Consider the following 25,373-nt stretch of genomic DNA (forward strand, 5'->3'; position numbering starts at 1 on the left):
CTAAAGATGTTTGAAAGTTTGAGTACAAATGGACAGAAAACGTATTAAGAGGGGCAAACAACGTAAATCTGATACAAGCACAACTACATGCTGCCATGTCCACCAGGCAAAGACCATCAGCAGGAGCTCACATTTCATTCATCACACTGGGGTCCCAACTTTCTGTTTTGGACTAAAGATGCTGAAACCCTAACCCAGCGACAGCTCCACAGAAATAAGAGCTTCATGAGCAGCCTGCCTGAGACCCCCAAACCACTTGCTGGCCATTCCGTCAATGCACATTCCTTCCTCCAGCCCTTCGGCCCACCACATACATGTAGAGACCCCTTTGTGCATCTCAACCTCAGATACCCCACACAGTGAATGACATAAATCTGTAAAAATAAAACACAATGAGCAGCAGAACCCCATCAGCTCAGCACTCCACCTCATGAAGACGTGACACATGTGCTCAGTCCCCAGGACGCGGAGTGTAAATTGAGGCACTTTGGTGGTCTTGGGCTTCCCTGACATTTCTGTCCATTTCACTGATTTAAGGAGTTTCATATTCTTGCTTTCTGCACAAACTCAGTTACAACAATATGGAAGGAGCAGGGCAGTCAGGATTATGTGCAGCTTTTAATTTTACCAAAAACACACACAGCTGTGAGCACCGACAGGACCACTGAGAAAACACACAGAGACCACCAGGGTGAACTACCGGAAACTTCATCACTACGGCCTTGGAGACACAAAGATGACATAACATTTCAAGCAGACAGATAAATAAATGGAGAAAAAATCAATTTATGTCACAAAGTTTTTAAGCAAAGGGCACAGAGCTGAGGGGAGTTCAGTCAACAAAGAAGAAGAAGAAAGTAAAAGAAAACGTTTTGTGAGATTCACTGAAAACTTGACACTCGTATAAAAACAGACGACACAATTCACACACACAGTCAGAGTTTAACTCAATCAGCTTGATGGACACCTTTGAGAATTCAGAAGACCCCAATGAGGTCCCCACTCAGCGTCCTCTGCTCGAGACTCAAAAGGCTGAACTCCCTGAGCCTGTCTCGGTCACACAAGCCCTTCAGTCCCATGATGCTTTGCTCCTCTTCACTGCTGTGACCAGAACATCACATCAGACTACATATGTGGTCGCAGTAGCGCCACCTACAGTCTGAGTAGGGGTCTGCCTAAGCATCAAGGTAGTGGCACAGTTTAATTACAGATCAGTAATCAACTTATTGAAATGAATGCATTGTGAAATGGAGATTTTTTAAAATCTGCTTATTTACACCAGTGGTATTAGCTTAGTGTCTGCTTTAATGACTAGAAGAGTCTGAAACTGAAAAGATGGTGTAAGGTCTGGATGTCTCAAGTGTGTTTTAATGGGCCATTGAAAATGAGGCAGCATAGTTAGCATGTCATTAACAGTGTGAGATCACTTCCTGTTGAGTGGGGTGGGGCATATTAGAAGGTCCAATGACAGTGGAGCTCAGTGCCCCCCAGTGACTGTCATTTACATAAAGTGCAATTACTGACAGATAAAACTGAACTTGTCAAAGTCGCATCACTCACCAGACTATACTGCAGCAGCTGATTCCCTTTTCCAGTCTCCTGATGCACTCGGGGGTCAGAGGTGTGTCTGACAGGTTAAGTCCTTGAAGCTCTCCACAGCAGCTGATGACAGAGGCCAGCACAGCACAGTCCAGAGCAGATAAAGTCATACTGATAAAGCTCATGTTTAAGTTCTCCCTAATGGCGTCTCTGATCACCTCCTCATTCTGAGTCTCATAGAGCCAGTGACAAACTTGCAGAGCTTCACTTTTACCTCCCCATTGCAGCGCCTGTTTAGCTTTCTGCCTCACCCACTCCTGAATCCGCTGTGTGGTCGTCCCCTCAAACTCCCCCAGGATTCCCTCCAGTGTTTTAATCACAGGACACCAAGCCAGTCCTGCCAGGAATCGAGTGACAATCTCAAATCGGCCCCCTTTACACAAGTCTTGCTTCTTCAGCAGCTCCTCGACACCCCCTGATGGATCGAGGTAGAAGGAGAAGGCGGCCATGAACTCCTGAAGGGTGAACTGGTAGAAGGTGTACATCGTGTGCTCCAGAGTGTGTTGTCTTTGCAGAAAACCAGAGAGGAACAAAGAGGATAGGACTGGCTGGAGACCAAAGGTGGACATCTCTTGCTTCTCATTAAACACATGAACCCGGTTATCCACCCCATAATAAGCCATCTTTCCCAGACTGATCAGAATCCTCCTCTGGTCCTCGGCTTCTTGCCTGTGATTGGTCAGGATGTTGTGAAGGAACATCACAAAAGTCTCAGTGACAGTTCTGGGGGCAGCCCCTCGCTCCTTTTCAGGTGTCATGAAGTGGCTCTTCAGTGCAGAGCAAATAATCCAGCAGTATGAGGGGTTGGCGCACATGGAGTACAAGATGGTGTTACTCTCCATGCACTGGAAATACTTGGTGCCCAGAGCAGCGTCACCAAAGAACTTCTTAAAGTACATCAGTCTTTGTTCAGGTAAGAATCCTACAAGTTCTACAAATCCATCAACTCTCTCCATGTCCAGAGACTCCAGAGCTGTTGGACTGCTTGTGATCAGGACTGAGCAGCCCTTCAGTAATGTCTGACTGACCAGACTGGTGACCAGGATGTGGACAGGCACCTCATCATCTGGCTTTGAGCAGAGCTGTGTGTCTGTAAAGTCCAGTTTGTGTTTGTATTCCTCCAGTCCATCAAGTATAAAGAGCAGAGATTCAGGTTTCTTCAGGATTTCTATTAGTTTGTCATGAGTGAGATGTTTATAGTGCCTTTCAATCAGTGTGGTCAAAGACATCTGTGGCTCGTCGTCCAGGAGGTTGAGCTCCCTGAATTTAAACAAGAACACAAATGCAAACCTCTGGTACTCAGTGCCTCTGGCCCAGTCAGACATGATCTTCTGGACCATGGTGGTCTTTCCGATGCCCACCACCCCACTGACCACTATGATTTTAGGGGGTGTTTTACTTTTAGGTCTTCTCTTAAACAGCTGCTCAGTCCAGACTCGCTCACAGGTCTTTGTTGCTTCCACTTCATCAAGTCTTTCCTGAGTCTTCCCAGCCTTTGCCAATTTGTCTTTAATGTCCTGTTTGATGACCATCAGCTCTGTGTATTGAGTCTCAAGGCCCACCGCACTAGTGTGTGGATCTCCAAATTGGCGCTGATCATCCAGGGGTCTTGTGGATTCAGACATACTAAGTCTGTGTTTCTCATGGAGGTCTGAAAGTCAAAATGAGAACAAGTAAGGTGACCAAATGAGCACAGGAGTGGAGGAGCAACTGACCAGAGACATGAGGACCACTTACCTTTAATTTGAGGCTCAAGGGTAGGTGACTGGGCACTGGACTGGATCTCCTTCAAGAGGTCCGGTCCTGGGAATAAACACAGAGGAGATAAAAAAAGAGCACCAGCAGTTCTCAGGGGGGCTTCACATCCTTAAAGAAGAAAATCATTTAGAGTTTGTGTGCACTGCTGCCTTCGTACATCAGAGTCCAAGTTGTGCCCGCTGTCTGTGTGAGGTCTGCCACCTCTCACTGTGTTTCTCTCTATCGGTACTCCATGTTTCTCCTATATGTTTATCATTTATCCATCCATCCATTTTCTTAATCCACTTATCCAGGCCTGGGCTATGGCGCAGCTGGAGGCTATCCTGGCAATCATTGGGCATGATGCATGAATAACACCTAGGCAAGGTGCCAGTCTATTGTAGGGTGAGGACACACAGACACAGACACACACACACACACCCTGGGACCATCCTAATGATGTGCAGCTTAAATGAACTGCAGACACCAAACTGTTCCTATGTGGCTGGCTGTAGAAATGGAGCCTGCCATATTGTACCTGAAAGAAGCTCAGAAGCTGCACCAGTTGGACAGTTTGTAGAGTCAAAGTGGATGAGATCAAGGAAGGCTCAGCAGGAGCAGAGCCAAAGCTGTTTGAAATGGTCAGCACACCAAACGTTACTTCAATCATAAAAGTACAACAACAGGCTACAAGAAACCAAACTAAATGAAAAGGAGATACTGAACCACAATGTGTTTGTCTGCGTGAGCACACGTCTCTCACAGTCGTGTCTTTAATGTCACATCTAGTTGATGTTAAATGTGTCATCACTTGTCGTGTAACCATCACAACGTCCAGCTCTGCATAGTGTGCTCATTAAGGACTGAACAATGCAGCAAAGTGTCCATAAAAACAAATGAGGAACAAGACTACATCTCCGAAATATCAATAAAATCAGGAGAATCCTTAAAACTTGAATAATGTGATATCCCCAATAAACAAACACCAGAAACAAATTATTAATGCACTCCTGTTCGTTCAGGGTCAACTCCCACCTTAAGGATGAAGCCATCAGGACTGTCTGACCCCCAAACCCTCAGCTCGAATAAGCGGATGAGTGAAATGAATGAATGAAGTGAATGGCATGAACATGGAGGACAAACGGAGGACTTTGTGATCTTAAATTGCTTTTAATTAACTGGGAGAGAGTCAAGATGTGATTGTGTAATCTGTTTGATTGTTGAGTAGCAATCTGTTAACATTTGTGTGTAAAAACAACTGCAATATAAATAAAGCTTATTATTATTATTATATAATTAATATATAACTCGGGACATGGAGGACCAGAAAAGGAGCAAATCCATGGAGTGCAGGAGAGGCTGTGGGCTCCCAGATTGGCTCGTCAGCATCTTCCCATCATAAACTGGTTGTTGTCTGGTGGATTATCATCATGTTCTCTAAATGCTCCTCTAATGTAATTTCCAATTACAGTTTCCATAGTTCTGAATGGTTTAGAAGTGAGTTTAGTGGTTTTCTGAACTGGAGGGGCTGCTGTGGCACACCCAGAACGCAGAAAATAACCATGGAGAGCCAAATCAACTAAAAGGGAGGTAGGAGTTCAAATAATAACAACAAAAATGCCACAAAAGTGACAAAATAGAGGAGCCCCACTGGGCCCATCTTATTCAACAGATGGTGGTCTTTCAATCTTGTGTGGATGCTCTTTCACTTTCACCATACACTTAAACACCTTCTAATTACTTAAACACTCAGGCCACTCTTCTTCCTGCCAGTCACCGCCTTGTCCACCATTATTCCCTCAACTCCAGGCTTACTGGACCAGTGACCAATGGCCTCTTTAGGTCTGATTCCTGTATTTCTTCCAAGGTCACTCTCAGTCTCCTCTGCAGGCATAACCTCACCAAACATCTGGGGTTGTCTGTCTAGAGCTCCCACTGGTGGCCCCTGCCAGACTGTTGGAACACGTCTACTAATTGAGCTGGAAGGTCTTATTCTGCTCTGTGTTTCTACATCCTCCTCTTACTGTATGTGTGTGTGGACAGTGAAAAGTCTACGGTGACTTTAATAAGATGAGATCAGTAACTCACCCCACTCGGTCACCTCATCCAGGATTCCTTTCACATTTACTGAAGGACATCTCACAAATTCTTCAGCCAGCGCTTGCCACAGGCTGACCAGCACTGCTCTATCCTTCTTCATCACCTCACCAATGAAGGACTCCACCGCTGGTGTCCTCTCAGACTGTTCTTTGACTTTCACCACCTGAAAGACATTGGAGTGAGCAGACATCCAGTTTGGGTGGCCAGTGCTGATCATTTAAACTGAGTCATCTGCCATGGTGTTCACATTAAGAATGTCATCATCTCTCCTGTCCTGCCAGTGAAACATTTCACATCTTCATTGGATTATCTTTGGTTTTCTTCTTACCCTGACAATAAACACTCAGCTGACGCCCAAAGCTGTAAACATTTTAAATAACAACTGAATTTTAAACTTTACTAACAGATAAAGAAACCTTAAACCTGAGCTTGGAATCTAATAAATGAATGAGCTGTCAAAAATACAAGTGATGGAGGCCTTAGAGGAAGCTGATCTGTCAAAAGGAAAGGAACCCAAAGAGAGGAAAATATCAGCCTGGTGTGATGAGTACTGACGACATTAAAAATGAAAATGAATCAGAGTGTGAATGGAGAGCAACAGTGTAGGGAGGTAAGCAGCCAGCATGGACTGAAACTCTCCACAAGGTGGCACTAGCGGGGATACTTGAACAGCAGGCAGGCTTGGGCAGATTTGTGGCAGATAAAATTTAATGTCAGTAAAGGTAAAGAGTTACACATAGGAAGTAAAAATGTGAGGTTTGAAAACACAATGGGCAATCGGAAAATCGAGAGTACACCTTATGAGAAGGATTTAGGAGTCATAGTGGACTCTAAGCTATCGACTTCCCGACAGTGTTTAGAAGCCATTAAGAAGGCTAACAGAATGTCAGGTTATATAGCGCCTTGATGTGTGGAGAACAAGTCACAGGAGGTTATGCTCAACCTTTATAATGCACTGGTGAGGCCTCATCTTGAGTACTGTGTGCAGTTTGGGTCTCCAGGCTACAAAAAGGACATAGCAGCACTAGAAAAGGTCCAGAGAAGAGCAACTAGGCTGATTACAGGAGACTACAGGGGTTGAGTTATGAGGAAAGATTAAAAGAGCTGAGCCTTTATAGTTTTTACAAAAGAAGATTAAGAGGTGACCTGATTGAAGTGTTTAAAATTCTGAAGGGAATTAGTCCAGTGGATCGAGACTGTTACCTTAAAATGAGTTCATTAAGAACACGGGGACACAGTTGGAAACTTGTTAAGGGTAAATTTCACACAAACATTAGGAAGTTTTTCTTTACACAAAGAACGACAGACTCTTGGAATAAGCGACCAAGTAGTGTGGTGGATAGTAAGACGTTCAGGGACTTTCAAAACTCGACTTGATGTTATTTTGGAAGAAATAAGTGGAGAGGACTGGCGAGCTTTGTTGGGCTGAATGGCTTGTTCTTATCCAGATTGTCCTATTATTCTAATGTTCTAACTCACAGTATCCACTTCTAACCTAAGTTCATGGTTTTAGGGTCCTGTTCTGGTGACAGATCCTCATTTGTTTAATGGCTTATGATATTTGACTTCTTTCATAGTTTTGCTCTCTGGTTTCAGACAATAGCACTTCAGTGTTTTAATGTTTTCTGTCCCCTGCCTTGATGTAGATGGTGTTGAGTCCACTATGACTCCCTGGACCATCTCATGAGTGGTACTTTTCAGTTTCAAACCCTCAATTGTGCATTTAAACCTCATATTTCTATTTCAACTTATGATATGTGTAATATTACATTTCATCATCCACAAATCTGCCCAATACTGTGTGCTGTTCAAGTCCCTCTGTAACAATTCTGCTGATTCTCCATCATCTACCCTTCCACATTGTTTGGTGTGATCTGCAGATTTAACCAGTTTGTTGATTAGATTTCCATTCAAATTGTTTTTGTGCATATTAAAAAGAGCAGGGGCCTCAGCACTGACCCTTGAGGGTCACCACTTTAACACAACCTTAACTCTGAAAACTTTCCTCCCCCATAACCCTTTAATTCCAGTGTTTGGGCTACTTTTACACCCACTGTGATGGACGGCAGGGCAAGAATAAGCCACTGTACCCTTACCTGGCAAGGAGGCCAGTATAGTGGATGTACAGGCGAGACAGTCTCCCAAGAGTTCATGCTTCCCCTGCACTCAAGGTGGCAAAATTCCTGGGCCAGTATGCCCATTTATGTGCCTGTGAGGCATGGTGGGAGTTGCAGTTTTGTGGGGCAGCACTGTTGGGCAAATAGTGGGAGTTGTAGAGGGGGCTGTCCCTACTTTCAGGGGTTCCTGCCTGCCGCAGGAGTACTTCCAGGTCCAGCATAAAGGGGGCCACCTCTGTCCACTCGGGAGTCAAAGTTGGACTAAGGTCACCTGGGAAGAGTTGAGGAAAGGAGACTTGTGTTATACGTGTGGACTGTGAAAGAAAGGGACCTGGGCAAGGCAATTGAAAAAAAAAAAAAAAAAAACATTAATTTGCTCTGAAACCGTGTCTGTAATGCTGTGTGGAGGGTTTATAGTCTGCAAGATGCCCCTACTGGCCATACCACCTACTGTATAGACCACATCCTAAATTGCCCAATCTGTCATGTGGGACTTTATCTGAAAATGCCATTGTAATCACCTCTCTGGTCAAATACTTTTGTTGTGTCCTGTGTTTAAGTTCCTTGGTTATCCATTGTGTTATCTTTCATTTCTTACCTTTGTTAAATGTCAGTCTGAACTTGTCCTCCATTATATATAAAACACTTTTAAACTTGCTGGATATCTCTTTGGCACATCTGCTCAAAACCTGCCCTCTTAAAGTTAAACTTAACACTTTTTGATTTTAATATGTGCTTGTTTGAATTCGGTGGTCTATAACCCCCTCCTCACATGAGGCCTCGATCCCTGATGCTGCCCACTCGAGTCCACAAGTTCTCTTAAGCTGTGGCTTACCGTCTCACTGAAGAAGTCTGTTTGAGGCAAATGAATGGTGACTCCCCACCTTGTCGCTTTCGTCCATCTTTCCTCAATAATTTGTACCCATTTGTACTACTCAGGGCAGCACGGTGGCGCAGTTGTAGCGCTGCCGCCTTGCAGTAAGGAGACCTGGGTTCGCTTCCCAGGTTCTCCCTGCTTGGAGTTTACATGTTCTGTGTGGGTTTCCTCCGGGTGCTCCAAAGACATGCAGGTTAGGTGCATTGGTGATCCTAAATTGTCCCTAGTGTGTGCCCTGAGGTAGGCTGGCGCCCTGCCCAGGGTTTGTTTCCTGCCTTGCATCCTGTGTTGGCTGGAATTGGGATATAGCGGGTTGGAAAATGACTGACTGACTGACTGTTCTACTCATCCTCACCCAAATACCGCCTCATTCGGTTTCCACATTGACTTTTCATTGTTCTTTGCGGTTCCGACTGCTTTTTTATATATAATCCACCAAGTCACCCGACCATGGGGGGCGGGGGTTACAAAGGACAGGGACGTAATCAGTGCGAGCTTATGACCCACACATACTGGGAATTTCTCGTTCATGGGGAATAATTGCAAGACCCGGTCTCCATCACGAATGGGGTTCAACGGCTTACACACGCCTCCCCGCGCCGAGTAGACACACGTTGATCCATTCAGTGTAGTGCGCATGCAGTACCGGACATACAAGTGCATCACAGACCTGTTAATGCTCAATCTCACGTGGCTGAAAGCCACTTGTCCCTCTAAGAATTTGGACACCAACCGCTGTTGGGTCGTGTAACTATTTAGCAGGCGGGAGTCTCGTTCGTTTTCGGAATTAACCAGCCAAATCGCTCCACCAACTAAGAACTGCCATGCACCACCACCCACAGAATTCGAGAAAGAGCTATCAATCTGTCAATCCTCTCCGTGTCCGGGGCGGGTGAGGTTTCCTGTGTTGAGTCAAATGAAGCGAAAGGCTTCACACCTGGTGGTGCCCTTCCGTCAATTCCTTTAAGTTTCAGCTTTGTAACCATAGTCCCCCCTGAACCCAAAGACTTTGGTTACCCGGTTGGCTGCCCGGCGGGTCATGGGAATGAGTTGAGTTGCACGCGGTCATTCGTCGTAACCGAAAACTCGTTTTTTAAAGACTGCTCATTTCATTGTGTTTTAACCTCAGTTGTAAAGGAATGTTTTAAGGATCCCATGGGATACCCCTCGCAAACAGTTTTACGCCGCATATGGCGATTCACCTCCGCGAGAAACATGCCTCTATGAACAGTCAGCGTGGGTCGGAGCTGCATGTGACCTCGACAGACGAATATAAATGACGCCGGTTTTTCTGTGTCGTCGCGTCCGAGTTGGTGGGCGTGGCTCTGTGAATTGTCGTCGTATCCAATGGTCTTGGAGTTGGTGGGCGTGACTCCTTCCTGCGTGCGCCATAGGTGTCTCACTTGTCGGCGGCTTAGTGAATCCACGCCCCTTCCAGCGTGCTTTCCATAGTTGTCTTGCCTTAGTGAATTATATATATAAATAGAAATAATGACATAAAATATTAATGAAAAGCATATTGTTAAAAAACGCCCAAAGAGTGTCTGATTTAAAGAGAACATGCCGGAGAGCTGAGTGTAAATGGAGAAAAACTAAACTGATTATCCACTATGAGATACTGAAGGTCAAAATAACAGAATACAATAACATAGTCTGTCTTGAGAGGCGCTGCTATTTCTCAAGAATTATAAATAACAATGCTAGTAGTCCTAGAGTCTTATTCTCCAGGATTGATCATCTGGTAAACTCAGGTAACATAAAGGAATGCCTCCAAAATACTTCCAGTGAAACTTGTGAGGCTTTTGCTGTATTTTTTAGTCAAAAAATTAATGATATTATTATAATATAGTACATCTCCCCAGTACTGATCCTCTTAAGCCCCGGTACTCCATTATAAAAAAAATAAAATTTGTCCACCAGGATAGATTTACCTGATTTACATAAAATAATTTTTCAACTGAGACCGTCCACCTGCGTCCTTGACTCAATGCCAACAAATTTTTTCAAAGAAGTATCCGACGTACTAATTTATAATATTCTTGATATAGTTAATTCGTCATTAGATACGGGGGTCTTCCCAGACTCTCTTAAAACTGCTGTAGTTAAACCCCTACTCAAGAAAAATAATCTTGACTTCTCTGCTTTTGACAATTTTAGACCCATCTCTAACCTGCCTTTCTTAAGTAAAATCCTAGAGAAGGCAGTCATTATGAAGCTACATGACTACCTCAATAAACCTGCTATTCTTGATAAGTTTCAGTCGGGTTTCAGAACAAATCACAGTACAGAAACTGCACTCGTTAAAGTAGTAAATGACTTGTGGATAAATGGAGACAGAGGCTGTTTATCTATTCTCACCCTTTTAGATCCAAGTGCCGCATTTGATACCATTGATCATAATATTCTTAGAAATCACCTTAGTCAATGGGTGGGCCTCTCTGGTAGGGTCTTAAATTGGTTTGAATTCTACTTGTCAGGTAGAAAATTCTTTGTTAGTTGTGGTAATTATACTTCAAAGACACCTGATATTCTATATGGTGGTCCACAAGGCTCTATCCTGGGTCCGCTGCTCTTTTCGATTTACATGCTTCTGTTAGGTCAGATTATCTCGGGGCATAATGTGAGGTACCACAGCCATGGTGATGACACATAACTGTATTTATCAACAGCATCTGACGACCCCAACTCACTTGATTCACTGACCACCAATCTCTTACTTTTGTTTCTGAATGGATGAATAGTAATTTTCTCAAGCTAAATAATGAGAAAACAGAAATTTAAGTGATTGGCAAAAATGGATATAAAGTTATTAGAAATAAACTTGATATAGTAGGATTACTGTGTTGGGCTGGCACCCTGCCCAGGATTTGTTCCTGCTTTGCGCCCTGTGCCGGCTGGGATTGGCTCCAGCAGACCCCCGTGACCCTATGTTAGGATATAGCGGGTTGGATGATGACTGACTGCCTGAGATTCAGATTAAAAGTCAAGACAGAGGTAAAGAACTTAGGGGTAACTATTGACTTGACCTGAATTTTAAATCACATATTAACACTAGAATTACCAGAGCCTATGAAAATACTTGTAGATCCGGCCCACCTTAAATCCGTTCGCACCTCTCCCTCAGCATCTTTTGTCCTGTAAATGTGTCGATAAGCAGCAAGCAGCATGCAGCTTGCTATCCCATCCCCCCAATCACCGCCGGAGTTCAATTGGCAAAGAATTTCCTCAGTGCTCAGTGTTTATCTCGAGTGAAGTGCTGGAGCTTTGTTGGGTAAAGAAGTACATCGTCATTTAGAATACAAACATTTCATGTGTGTTCAGTGTCATGTAGATGTCAATGTAGACATAAAATGTATAATGTGTGAAACCAGAAATACAAATATGAAATAAACACTTTCACAAAAGGTACAAGTATAACAAAACATGTGCACTTTTATTCAAGAATTTAACCGAAGAAAAAAGAAAGCAGGTTACGGTAGGCCTTTTGATACGACAGCTTGCGTGGTGCAATGCTAAGAACTGCTGATTCCCAATAGTAGTATAGGCCAGGGTACTTCTGTCAAACTGTCAATAAAAGATGATTGATGACCTTAAGACCCGCCCCCTCTCCTCTGGTTGGTGGATTTAAATGATGGCCCTGCCCCATACCTGATTGGTGGATTGGTGAATGACCACCTGCCCCCAGTCCCCGACTCCTTCTGATTGGCCAAGGTAAGTGTCAAGAGCATTTTGATGGTTGTCGGTCCCGCCCCCATCCACCTGCTTGGCCACCTGTTGGCTGGCCCCCACTTCCCGGCCCCTTATCCGGAAGACATGCCCGGACATGTTCTAGAGGCCCGATCGACATGTCCGGCCATTAAGGGCCTGCCTCTGCCTTGGGCCCTGGTCAGGCAGCACCTGTTGGCAGGCCCCCACTTCTTAGCCCCTTCTCCCGAGGACATGCTCCTGCCGGCCAGATCTACCTTATAGCCATTCCTGCATATACTGTGTTGGGTCATGACCCTCGATCTATCTATCTATCCATCTATTATTTTAAAATATCTATCTAACCTTTGCTTTATCATTTGTAAATGCTTTGTTTATCTAAATTAATCAGCTTTCCATCTCACAGAAAATCCTCAAGCAGCAGTGAATCAGGTTTCCCACAGAAAGACAAGCTGCCCTGCTTTTAGCAGCCCCTGCTCTCTCTCTCTACACACTTGACACATGAGCTCGGAGCTGACAGCCTCTGCGCACCCTCGAGTACAAGCTGGCCAGTGCCTGTAGCTGGAAGCTGCAACCTGTGTGAGCCCAGGCTTGCTGCAAAACGTATACGATCTGTCATAGACCTGGAAACTGACAGGCCCCTGCTGTGTGAGTCCCGGCGCGAGCTCGCCTGCAAACAACTGCGTGTAATCTCCCACCCCGACCCCCAATGGCTGACCCCCTGAGCGCTCGCCTGCAAGCAGCTGTCTGCAAGCTCCAGGCTCGTGAGCGCGTATTCCGTCTGTCCATGAGACGCACGGTTTGTGCTTAACTTTTCAAGGTAAACCACGAGATAACTATTTTGGATATAAGCCTTTTAAAAATCACACAGACGTATACAGCAGTTGCCTTTTAAATCACGTATAAAAAAGTTATCCTTGGCTTTATAATTATAATTTATATAAAAAGCATATCTAAAACGGTTCCATGACAACTCCCCACCTTAGTCAATTCCCCACATTCCCAACTCCCCACAATTACAATTCCCCACATCACAATTCCCACATTTACAATTCCCACATTGCAATTCCCCACTTCCACAACTCCCCACATTGGGATAATATGGAGTGCACTGAATTAATAATATAATGAAGGAATTCTAAAATGCAAATAGTAGTAATTAATCTCCAAAAGTTTTATTTCATGACAATTTATTGAAATGCATTACTGATTACAAAATACAAGTAACTGATATACACAAATGAACAAATGAGTTTAATACAAAATATGCTTGGTACAAAATAATGAATTAGATAAGGTCCTATTCCATTTGCTAATAATTCCACTGTACAGGTTTATCTAATAAAAGAAAAATCATTAAACTAAATGTACAGTACAAAAACTATTAATAATTGACAAGAATGACTAAAGTACACAGAAACTACTAAACACAAAGGTTACTTTGGAAACTGCATGTTGGCCAATTTTCTCAAATACTTAATCTTATCCTGTTGATTGGCATACCCTTGGACAGCCTCAATTACTTTGCTATTTAGGGTCTCATACTTCTTCCTTTTTGGCTGTGGTCTGCCATCATCTGCATCAGCCAATGTCTTGCTGTGGATGGCCATGTCCTTCTTCAGACCTTCCAGAAGATCCCACACACCTGGATGACTGCAGTGAAACAGGGCTCTCAGTGAATTGTGGTATCCTTCACAGCAGTTTGTTGTTCTTGGTAGGCCAGTAGCAGCAGCTTCAAAGTGATTCCAGATTCTAATGGGAAACACTGCATCTCTGCCTCTTACTCCAGTAATGTAGGTTGATTCAAAGTAGGCAAGAAGGTCATTGTAGTTGTCTTCATCAGGGAACTCTGCTATCAAGTCATTGAACAGGCCTCTGACATCCTCCACTGGCACAAATTACAAATTTTGGTAATTTAAAAAAAGATAAAAATCAAAAATGTTACGTTTTAGCATGTTTTAAGAAAGATTCAAAAAATAATAGAATTCAACTTACCTGTTTCAAATTTTTAAAAGGCAAATTGTATATAAAAATGCATGCTTGGATAATGTATTTTTACATATTTATTAACAAGTAGCGTTTTTAAATAAAATAATGCTCGATGTGGGGAAACGGAGGGCACGCTTTTGTATCATTATATGGACTGTCTTATATAGTACATTAGTCTATGGTTATAATAAATATTATCCCAATGTGGGGAGTTGTGGAAGTGGGGAATTGCAATGTGGGGAATTGCAATGTGGGGAATTGTGATGTGGGGAATTGTAATTGTGGGGAGTTGGGAATGTGGGGAATTGACTGATGTGGGGAATTGTCTGGCCACCATCTAAAACAACCCCTTTTTCTATCCAATACACGCCACATTTTAAATAATCAGGTACAATTATGTATTTTCAGCTGACCTAAGGATTCTTTCAGGACTCCGAGTTAAGCACTCTTTGCCACTCCATGAAAACTGGGATCCTTCTATCAGCTCCTTCAGAAACAGTTGGAGATTCCTCTTCTGACACGGGAGGTCAGATGGGCAACCCCCACTTCAACTGTGGGTACTGCTCAAGCATTTTGCTGATACACGTAATTGGGCAGCTGACCCAAGAAACAGGATCACACATACAAGCCTTTAACATCAGTTCACATCTTCCTGTGGGCAATGTATGCGGTCTTAAAGCAGGACAAAGGGCACACATTTGCTAAATGAAATCACTGTACAAATTTCAAAAAATACCGCTCTTTTTGATATATAAATAAGCGTTCAGACCGGTCCATTACACAGCAGGCCATTAATACTGAAAGAGGACTCAGAATCTCATTGGGAAGATCCAGGATCACGGTATGGCATACTATTGATTCTTATACGCGTCAAACGAGTATGTTTTAAAAAAAAAGGAGGGCTGAATCCTTATATTTTATTCTTAATATTAATATTTCCAAGTTGATTCTCTGGTAACACCCTTTTAAAAATTTATATTTGTTTACAATGTGCAGGATTTAATTAAGCACATGATGTGCGTGAGCGTGTGTGTGTAGGCGCGTGAGCGCGCTTGTGTGTGTGTGTATAATATTGTCTATCTGTCTATCTATCTACGTGTACGATGATTAATGTACTGTACAATGTTCATAGGACTGAAGCAAGCCATAGCAGTTTTTTTCTTTTACCGAAACGGGTAATCTAATCAATTAAGTTTTGTCTCGCCGTCTGAAAATTCAACCAGGGCCTCTCCTCTGAAAATATTCAGGCATGGTTTAAAAGCGCAGGCAGGTTGTGTATTAGCTCTGACATAACAAGATGTCGGTATTCTGAATTACGCACAGAAGGCCCTGCTTGTGAAATGTGTACTCGTTCGAAACAGAATCTCACAAGAGCCAGGGATTCTCAGTTTTTAAAAGTCTGAGATAACGAAACATTTTTGCTTTATAAACTCTCATTTGGACAGCCGGTTCGAGACAGATTGACTGAACCCTGAACAGGGGCGAGGAGCTCATATGGATGCGAATGCTTAATAGACATAATGCAACTGTGTTTCCATTCATTTCGCTAAATGAAATGTAATTATTTTAATACAGACTAATAGCCCCAAAGTCTGGATGATTTTTAGATGTATCAAGTGTATTGTTGAATAATTGGGTTAATGATTATTATAAGATGTTCCTGTATTTATGAGAGTATATCTTAATACACAGGGGCTCTGAGATCAGGCTGTCTGTTTTTATTTAAGTCTTTAGATTTTAAAAAGTTTGCTTGCAAGTGTATTCATATTTATTATTGCGAACCTATTAAACTAGTAATGAATTTTAAAGTTGGTCAACATTGCAATAGGTAGTAGTTTTTTAAGCTATTTCACCTGGCATAGAGTATCCAGTATATTAACATGGTACTAGTCAGGGCTATTGAGGATCAGGATTTCACTTTCTTTTTTTAAAATCTGGTACCTCCTTTTTCCATCTCGTGCATTGTTCAGTAAACCTTAGATTTTGAAAAAGTCCTTTGAAAAAGTTTATGTGACAGTAGTAAGTAGTAACTTAATCATATTGTGCAAAAATCCAGACTACTTACTTTTAAAAGCTCTGCTCTGAATTTACCAATTCAACCAATATGTCAACTTTGGATCCATCTAACCACTGCAATTGGGCCTTCCTCTTTGTAGGGGTTTATTTGTAAAACACTCTGTGGCACTTCAAGCTAAATTAGATTCCCTTGGTTATTCAGCTGTCCATCGGTGTTCCATTCTCTTTGAAAAGAGACTCCCATCCCCTCCACCTGATTGGCCCTCCTTTGGGTCAAGAACAGTCTGATGGGTGTCGGTCTCACCCAGACTCACACCCCCCAGCCCCCACCCTCCTGATTGGCCCTCCATTGGGTCAAGAACAGTTTGAGGGATGTATCTTATTCAGGTCTGTGAATTGTACTTCTGCATATAAAAGCCTAGGGTCTCAGGAGTCTGGTAATTGTGAATAGTTAATACAGAAAAGAGAATACAGCACCCACGCCGCACTCGTCCTCTCTCTTCTGAAAAACAATAGGTGAATTTTGTTAATAGGTCAAACTCTTGTTAATTTCAAAGCAAAATGCAGCCAATCATTTTGTTTATAACTAAATTAACCTTATAAACAGAGCCCAGTGCCGGACAATACTTAACACTAATTGCTATCATTAAATGTTACTTCAGTGTTTTATTCAGTTTTAATATTTAATATTTTTAATTTTCATTTTGTTTTATTTAAAAATGAACTCTTTAAGACATAGTAAGACTATTCCAGACTACACATGTCAAAAAAGCGTATTATTTATTTCAAAAGGTTTCTTTTCATGCTGCTTTTGTCACCTATCAATGTTTTTTATACATCATTGCTGTTTTTCAAAATGTAATAAATCCTTTATAACTCCACTTTTTCAGGTTCTTCCTGAATCAGGAGGAACACAAACCCCGCTTTGAGTGCCAGATAAGGTCCTAACAATAGCAGGCTAATGTTAATTAGCCTCATACTAGCAGGTGTTAAATAAAGTTTTCCCCAACTCTTTGCAACCCCCGTGGAACTGCCTACATAGATGACCGTTTAGCTGATAATATACCGCAGAACATGTAGGTTCAGTTTTAGTGTGCTGTGAGCTTGGGGTGATACCTTGTTGATCTGCTCTTAATATGTTTTTTAATTTCCTCTGTGACTTAGTATTTGTAAATTTATTTTTTTACTCTTATATTTGTGATACTTGCTTGATATGGATATGGGTGACTCAATGTTTCATTTTGGAATAATAATGTCTAGCTTAACTCTGCCCCTGACTATGATCCCTGCACAAACCCTGGTCCTTTGACTCGTATTCAAGACGTTTGCAGACACTTGTTGACTCTTGGAATCACAGTTTAAACTTACATCCCCTTCACCTTGAATGCTACTAAAACAAAGGGTGATTTTTCACAAACAGAGGGGAAAAGCAGTTTTCAATGATGGTTGTCATATGTAACCTTCCATCCATCCATCCATCCATTTTCTAACCCGCTGAATCCGAATACAAGGTCACGGGGGTCTGCTGGAGCCAATCCCAGCCAACACAGGGCACAAGGCAGGAACTAACTCTGGGCGGGGTGCCAACCAACCGCAGGACACACACAAACACCAAGCACACACTAGGGCCAATTTTAGAATCGCCAATCCACCCAACCTGCACGTCTTTGGATTGTGGGAGGAAACTGGAGCGCCCGGAGGAAACCCATGCAGACACGGGGAGAACATGCAAACTCCACGCAGTGAGGACCTGTGAAGCGAACCTGGGTCTCCTAACTGCGAGGCAGCAGCGCTACCACTGCACCACCGTGCCGGCCCCCATATGTAACCTGGACTACCTAAAAGAAAGAATAAATCCTCACAGTTTTAGTAAACTTTTAATCCTTGTGCTACCACATATAATAGATATTATGTAACTATTCACTAAAACATTTTCCTTTCTGATTTGCCTAACGTGTCCAAAATAAGCCTAATCATCGGCCCTGTAGTGTGTAGGCTTATATAACATACTATAACCATTCTTATTTTCAGGGGTTCATAACTGCTGTAAAATGGAATGCTATTAGCAAGCATTAACAGAATTTCTAAAACTTTGTTTTATACAATGCACTCTGAATACCAAAGTGGTTATAGCATGTCATTGAAAATGCTGATTTAAATTAAAGCCTGAACAAGATAACTGTTTTCTATTCAACATATAAACATGATTAGTAAATAAAGAGAGACTAAATACAATTTACATTACCAAGCATTAACAGAATTTCTAAAACTTTGTTTTATACAAAGCACCCTGAGTACCAAAGTGGTTACAGCATGTTGATGAAAATGCTGTTTAAAATTAAACCCTGAACAAGATAACTGTTTTTCTATTCAACATATAAAATGTTTAGTAAATAAAGGGAGACTAAATACATTTTATAACAAAAATGGAACACCGATGGACAGCTGAATAACCAAGGAAATCTAATTTAGCTTGAAGTGCCACAGAGTGTTTTACAAATAAACCTCTACAACCTAAACCTACAAAGAGGAAGGCCCAATTGCAGTGGTTAGATGGATCCAAAGTTGACATATTGGTTGAATTGGTAAATTCAGAGCAGAGCTTTTAAAAGTAAGTAGTCTGGATTTTTGCACAATATGATTAAGTTACTACTTACTACTGTCACATAAACTTTTTCAAAGGACTTTTTCAAAATCTAAAGTTTACTGAACAATGCACGAGATGGAAAAAGGAGGTACCAGATTTTAAAAAAAGAAAGTGAAATCCTAATCCTCAATAGCCCTGACTAGTACCATGTTAATATACTGGATACTCTGTGCCAGGTGAAATAGCTTAAAACTACTACCTATTAAGCGCGACCATTTCTTTCATTACTAGTTTAATAGGTTCGCAATAATAAATATGAATACACTTGCAAGCAAACTTTTTAAAATCTAAAGACTTAAATAAAAACAGACAGCCTGATCTCAGAGCCCCTGTGTATTAAGATATACTCTCATAAATACAGGAACATCTTATAATAATCATTTACCCAATTATTCAACAATACACTTGATACGTCTAAAAATCATCCGGACTTTGGGGCTACTAGTCTGTATTAAAATAATTACATTTCATTTAGCGAAATGAATGGAAACACAGTTGCATTATGTCTATTAAGCATTCGCATCCATATGAGCTCCTCGCCCCTGTTCAGGGTTCAGTCAATCTGTCTCCAACCGGCTGTCCAAATGAGAGTTTATAAAGCAAAAATGTTTCATTATCTCAGATCTTCCCGACGAGATTCTGAGTCCTCTTTCAGTATTAACGGCCTGTTGTGTAATGGACCGGTTGCCCATCTGACCTCCCGTGTCGGAAGAGGACTCTCCAACTGTTTCTGAAGGAGCTGAAAGAAGGATTCCAGTTTTCATGGAGTGGCAAAGAGTGCTTAACTCGGAGTCCTGAAAGAATTCTTAGGTCAGCTGAAAATACATAATTGTACCTGATTATTTAAAATGTGGCGTGTATTGGATAGAAAAGGGGTTGTTTTAGATATGCTTTTTATATAAATTATAATTATAAAGCCAAGGATAGCTTTTTTATAAGTGATTTAAAAGGCAACTGCTATATACGTCTGTGTGATTTTTTTTTTTTTTTATTAATTTTATTTCACTCCATACAAAGCAATCAAGTTTTTACAAAAAGAAAGATAGAGTTAAGAACAGATCGATCCCCACCCTTGAGAGAGAGAGCAAGCCAAACGGCATAAAATTTAAGGCTTTTAAACATACCTAAATTAATATATTCTCTATGCTTCATGAACTTATTTTAAAATATTACTGATTAGATCCTGCCATGTTTTGAAAAACGTCTGTACAGATCCTCTAACTGAGTATTTGATTTTTCCAATTTCAAATAATATAACACATCAGTTTCCCACTGACTTAAAGAGGAGAGTTGGGAGTCTTCCAGTTTATCAGAATGAGTCTGCGTGCCAACAGTGTAGTGAATGCAATCACAATTTGTTTGTCTTTCTCCACTTTAAGCCCCTCTGGAAGAACCCCAAACACGGCTGTTAATGGGTTAGGAGGGATTGTGAGTCCAAGGCTGTCTGAAGGTAATTAAAATTTTTGTCCAGAATAATGTTAATTTGGTGCAGGCCCAGAACATGTGACCTAGTGAGGCTGGAACTAGGTTTGCAGCCCTGGACATTTTGGAGAGTTTTAGTCGAGACAGATGTGCTCGATATATAATTTTGAGTTGTATAATTGTATGCTTTGCATATGGAGCTCGAGTGAATTCTCTGCATTGCTACTTTCCACTCCTTTTCTGATATATTAATTGAGAGATCTTTTTCCCAGTGTCCTCTTGGATCTTTGAAAGGGAGGGATTGTAAAATGATTTTATATATTGTAGAGATGGAGTCTAAGTCCTTGAGATTGAGCAATATTTTTTCCAGCATGGATGAGGGTGCAAGATGAGGAAAATCTGGAAGGTTCTGTTTAACAAAGTTCCTGATTTGAAGATAGTGAAAGAAATGTGTAGCTGGAATGTTAAATTTGGAATGTAATTGTTCATAGGATGCAAAGACGTTGTCTATATAAAGATCTCTAAGCAAGTTAATTCCAAATTTTTCCAGATATTAAAACTGCATATGTTTGTGAAGGTTGAAAGAGGTGGTTCTCTTGCAGAGGTGCCACAGATAGAAGCTTCTCCGTCTTAAAATGCTTTCTACATTGGTTCCAGATTCTAAGTGAGTGGAGCACAATTGGGTTATTTGTATATTGCCGATAGCGTGTGTTTATTGGAGCACAGAGCAAGGAATACAAAGAAGTACTGCAGGATTTTACTTCTATTGCGGTCCAAGCCTGTGTATGTTCTTCTATTTGTGTCCAGGTTCTTATCGCCTGTATATTTGCTGCCCAGTAATAAAACTGGAAGTTAGGTAGAGCCATGCCACCTTCTGCCTTTTGTCTTTGTAGGGTCGCTCTTTTGATGCGTGGATGTTTTGAATTCCAAATAAATGAGGTTATTGTTGAATCTAATTGCCTAAAGAATGATTTATTAATGTATATTGGGATGTTTTGAAATAAAAAAGGAGCTTAGGAAGAATATTCATCTTAACAGTGTTAATTCTTCCAGCTAGTGTGAGATGAAGGGTTGACCATCTATGCAAGTCTTGTTTAATTTTTTCCATGCAGACGGAAAATTTTGTTGATAAAGAGCTTTATGTTTACTTGTGATGTTTACCCAGGTATTTAAACTGTTCTGCAATGATAAAAGGTAGGGTGTCTAATCTAATATTATATGCTTGAGAATTCACTGGAAAGAGTACACTTTTATTCAGATTAATTCTGAGACCAGAGATCTTTTGAAATTCTGTGAGTGCTGCTAAGACTGCAGGCACAGAATTTTCTGGGTCCTGATATATACAGTACCATGTCATCTGCATATAATGAGATTTTCTGTTCCAGTCCTTCTCTGCTAATCCCCTTTATCTGATCAGTATTTCGACAATGTATTGCCAGTGGTTCAATGGCAATCGCAAACAGCAGCGGTGACAAGGGCATCCTTGTCTAGTGCCACGTTCTAGTTTAAAGTAGTCTGAGCAAATGTTATTGATGCAAACTGAAGCTTCTGGGTTAGTATACAGTAATTTAATCCATGCACAAATGTTTGGGCCAAACCCAAACTTCTCCAATGTAGTAAAAAGGTATTTCCATTCAATCATGTCGAATGCTTTTTCTGCATCCAATGATAATAATACTTCTGGGGTGTTTGATTTAGTTGGTGAGTATATTACGTTAAACAGGCGTCGAAGATCTGAAGATAAGTGCCGGCCCCTAATAAATCCAGTTTGGTCTTGTGATATTACCGAGGGAGCACTTTCTCCATCCTTCTGCTATGATTTTAGAGAGTATTTTAACGTCGTTATTCAGAAGTGAAATTGGTCTGTATGATGCACATTGTAATAAGTCCTTATTTTGTTTTGGAAAAACAGTGATTAGTGCTTGGCGAAAGGTTTGTGGAAGAGATTGGTTATCTCTGGCTTCTGTAAATGTTGCTAATAGGAGGGGAGCTAGCTGAGCGGAGAATTTCTTGTAAAATTCTGCAGGGTAGCCATCAGGGCCTGCTGCTTTCCCGCCTTGGAGTGACTTTATAGCATCTAGTAATTCTGTGTGATTTTTAAAAGGCTTATATCCAAAATAGTTATCTCGTGGTTTACCTTGAAAAGTTAAGCACAAACCGTGCGTCTCATGGACAGAGGGAATATGCACTCACGAGCCTGGAGCTTGCAGACAGCTGCTTGCAGGCGAGCGCTCAGGGGGTCAGCCAGCGGGGGTGGGGGTGGGAGATTACACACAGTTGTTTGCAGGCGAGCTCGCACCGGGACTCACACAGCAGGGGCCTGTCAGTTTCCAGCTCTATGACAGATCGCATACGTTTTGCAGCAAGCCTGGGCTCACACAGGTTGCAGCTTCCAGCTACAGCCACTGGCCAGCTTGTACTCGAGGGTGCGCAGAGTCTGTCAGCTCCGAGCTCATGTGTCAAGTGTGTAGAGAGAGAGAGAGAGAGCAGGGGCTGCTAAAAGCAGGGCAGCTTGTCTTTCTGTGGGAAACCTGATTCACTGCTGCTTGAGGATTTTCTGTGAGATGGAAAGCTGATTGATTTAGATAAACAAAGCATTTACAAATGATAAAGCAAAGGTTAGATAGATATTTTAAAATGATAGATAGATAGATAGATAGATAGATAGATAGATAGATAGATAGATAGATAGATAGACAGATATGACCCAACACAGTATATGCAGGAATGGCTATAAGGTAGATCTGGCCGGCAGGAGCATGTCTTCTGGAGAAGGGGCTGGGAAGTGTGGGCCAGCCAACAGGTGGCCAAGCAGGTGGATGCAGGTGGGGCAAACAAAATCAAAATGCTCTTGATACTTACCTTGGCCAATCAGGTGGAGTCAGGGGTTCGGGGCAGGTGGTCATTCACCAATCCACCGATAGGGGGCGGAGAGCATCCTTTAAATCCACCAATCAGGTATAGGGGCAGGGCCATCATTTAAGTCCACCAACCAGATGAGTTGGGGCGGGTCTTAAGGTCATCAATCATCTTTGATTGACAGTTTGACAGAAGTTCCTTGGCCTATACTACTCCCAATTAAGAGCTTCTGGGATGGATGCTAGCAGCTTCTCAGGTTTACCATTTTGAGTAGAGAGATGCTCTTACTGTTAATATTATACAATAAAAACATACATTTTATTTGCGTCTGTAACAGCAGCTGTAAATTTATTGTAAATTTTAAAGTTAGCGTCTTTTTTTTTTAGTTTTATTCTCTTACTCATGTTCACGCTCCCACAACACCTCCCTGCCCCCACAAACCCCGATCAGACGCTGTTTTCAGATAAAGACGTGTAGTTGACTGGGAATAATTGTGGATGTGGAACTGATTCATCCACGTTTATGTGTCAGCTTTTATCCCGCCACATCTGAGAATTCCCTGTAATTTCAAGTTCCACTGTTTCAAAACACTACTGACATACACAGAGATGGTTGTTCCTTTTTCACGTAAATGGCCTCCTTGATTCCTCGCTCAAACCAGCGTTCCTCCCTGTCCAGGATGTGCACATCTTCATCACTGAAAGAGTGACCACTGTCCTGTAGGTGTAAATAGACTATGGAGTCCTGGCCTGACGAGGTAGCTCTTCTGTGTTGTGCCATCCGCTTCGCCAGTGGTTGTTTGGTTTCCCCAATGTATAATTGACGGCAATCCTCTTGGCACTTAACTGCGTAAAGTATATTACTCTGTCTGTGCTGGGGCACCCGGTCCTAGGGGTGGACCAATTTTTGCCGTAGCGTGTTTTGGAGTTTGAAAGCCACCGAGACCTGGAGCTTCATGCATAACGCCTTGTGTAGAATTCACATTATAACTTTCAGATATCAAAGTCACTGTGAAAAGGCGAGTCGTAGCCCACGGTCTGAGTGTCATAGGAAAGCTTATTAGGGTACAGAGAAAAAAAAAAAATAGGCACATGGTGGGGAAAAAAGCATGAAATGTCAACTTTAATCTTGAAATTTCCACTTTAATCACAAAGTGTATTTTGTCATTAAAGTAGAACCGTTTAAATTGTTTAATTTACTAGTTTCTCAAATCCCATCGTAACTAAAGTAGCACGTTAAATGCTTTGTTTTGTATTTGATCTTCTATGTGCTCTGTGTGCGAATCGCTATGTGCTTCTTAAAAGGGCTTTCTCTTCCTCTGACAGGACACAGAATCCATTATATTCGTGATAGATAGATAGATACGAGATAGATAGATAGAGTGAACCCTCGTTTATCGAGGTTAATCCGTTCCAGACTCTACCGTGATAAATGAATTTTTTGCGAAGTAGGATTCTTTATTTATAAATCAAATATTTTCGCAGTTAGAGTATAGAAAACCTGTTTACGACCTTCTAAATACGTTTTTTAACATTATTAGAGCCCTCTAGACATGAAACAACACACTTTAGTCACCATTACACTCGTATTACTCAATATATTAGACAAAATAAGAGAAAATAAGACATATTAGACGTTACAAATATCATATTACTAGGCGCTTTCGCCTTTTAAAGTGACGACTTTTATCTTCAATTATTGTGCGCTCCATGTGTACATCAGGCATGTAAGTGTAGAGAATGAGAACATCAAAGTGTCCATTCATAACATCTTTTTTTTTTATCCCTTCAAGTGCCTGTCCAAAGTCGTACAATGTCAGCCCGATTCTGTACCGCTAAAGATGGAGTTTCATGCACTAAATAAGCTATAGATGAGAATAAGCAAGCACCATCTCCCCTGATATTTACTACGCGGTGAGGCATTTGTACTCCATCAACATTAATTATTTCCAGAGACATAATTTTTTCTATTTTTCCAGCGCATCGCGCACAAAAGCAAGGGAACGATGAGAGTACCAGAACTCTGCTCACATCGCGTCGACTTCGTACCTCAGGCCGCAAGTAGTAAGTCTGTAATAAGCGGAATACCACTACGCTTTGCACTCATGGGACAGAAGGACAATCCCGAACGCTTTTCTATAGTAGATTATTATTGTACTGTACATTTAATTGCACACAACCACTAACCTATGAAGGCACGACCTCAGTAGGAGAGTCTTCAGAGGTGGTGCAGTATCTTCAGCAGGTGCGTTGTTGTCTTCTTCCGCTAAAGAAGTACTAGGAGTAGGCAGTGGGTGTCTGGGTGT

General features: G+C 41.8%; 1 protein-coding gene across 1 annotated transcript in view; it reads right to left on the reverse strand.

The window, feature by feature from the left end:
• The window catches only part of LOC120524122 (NACHT, LRR and PYD domains-containing protein 3-like), a 101,632-nt gene that overhangs the window by 35,172 nt on the left and 41,087 nt on the right, over positions 1-25,373 (reverse strand). Inside the window, exons 8-10 of the mRNA XM_039745999.1 lie at positions 5,425-5,599; positions 3,337-3,402; positions 1,561-3,250 (exon numbers count right to left, since the gene is read on the reverse strand). Coding sequence (XP_039601933.1) covers positions 1,561-3,250; positions 3,337-3,402; positions 5,425-5,599 — 1,931 coding nt within the window. The remainder of the gene's footprint in view (positions 1-1,560; positions 3,251-3,336; positions 3,403-5,424; positions 5,600-25,373) is intronic.

This window comes from Polypterus senegalus, chromosome 2, assembly GCF_016835505.1.
Source record: "Polypterus senegalus isolate Bchr_013 chromosome 2, ASM1683550v1, whole genome shotgun sequence".
Lineage (NCBI taxonomy): Eukaryota > Metazoa > Chordata > Cladistia > Polypteriformes > Polypteridae > Polypterus > Polypterus senegalus.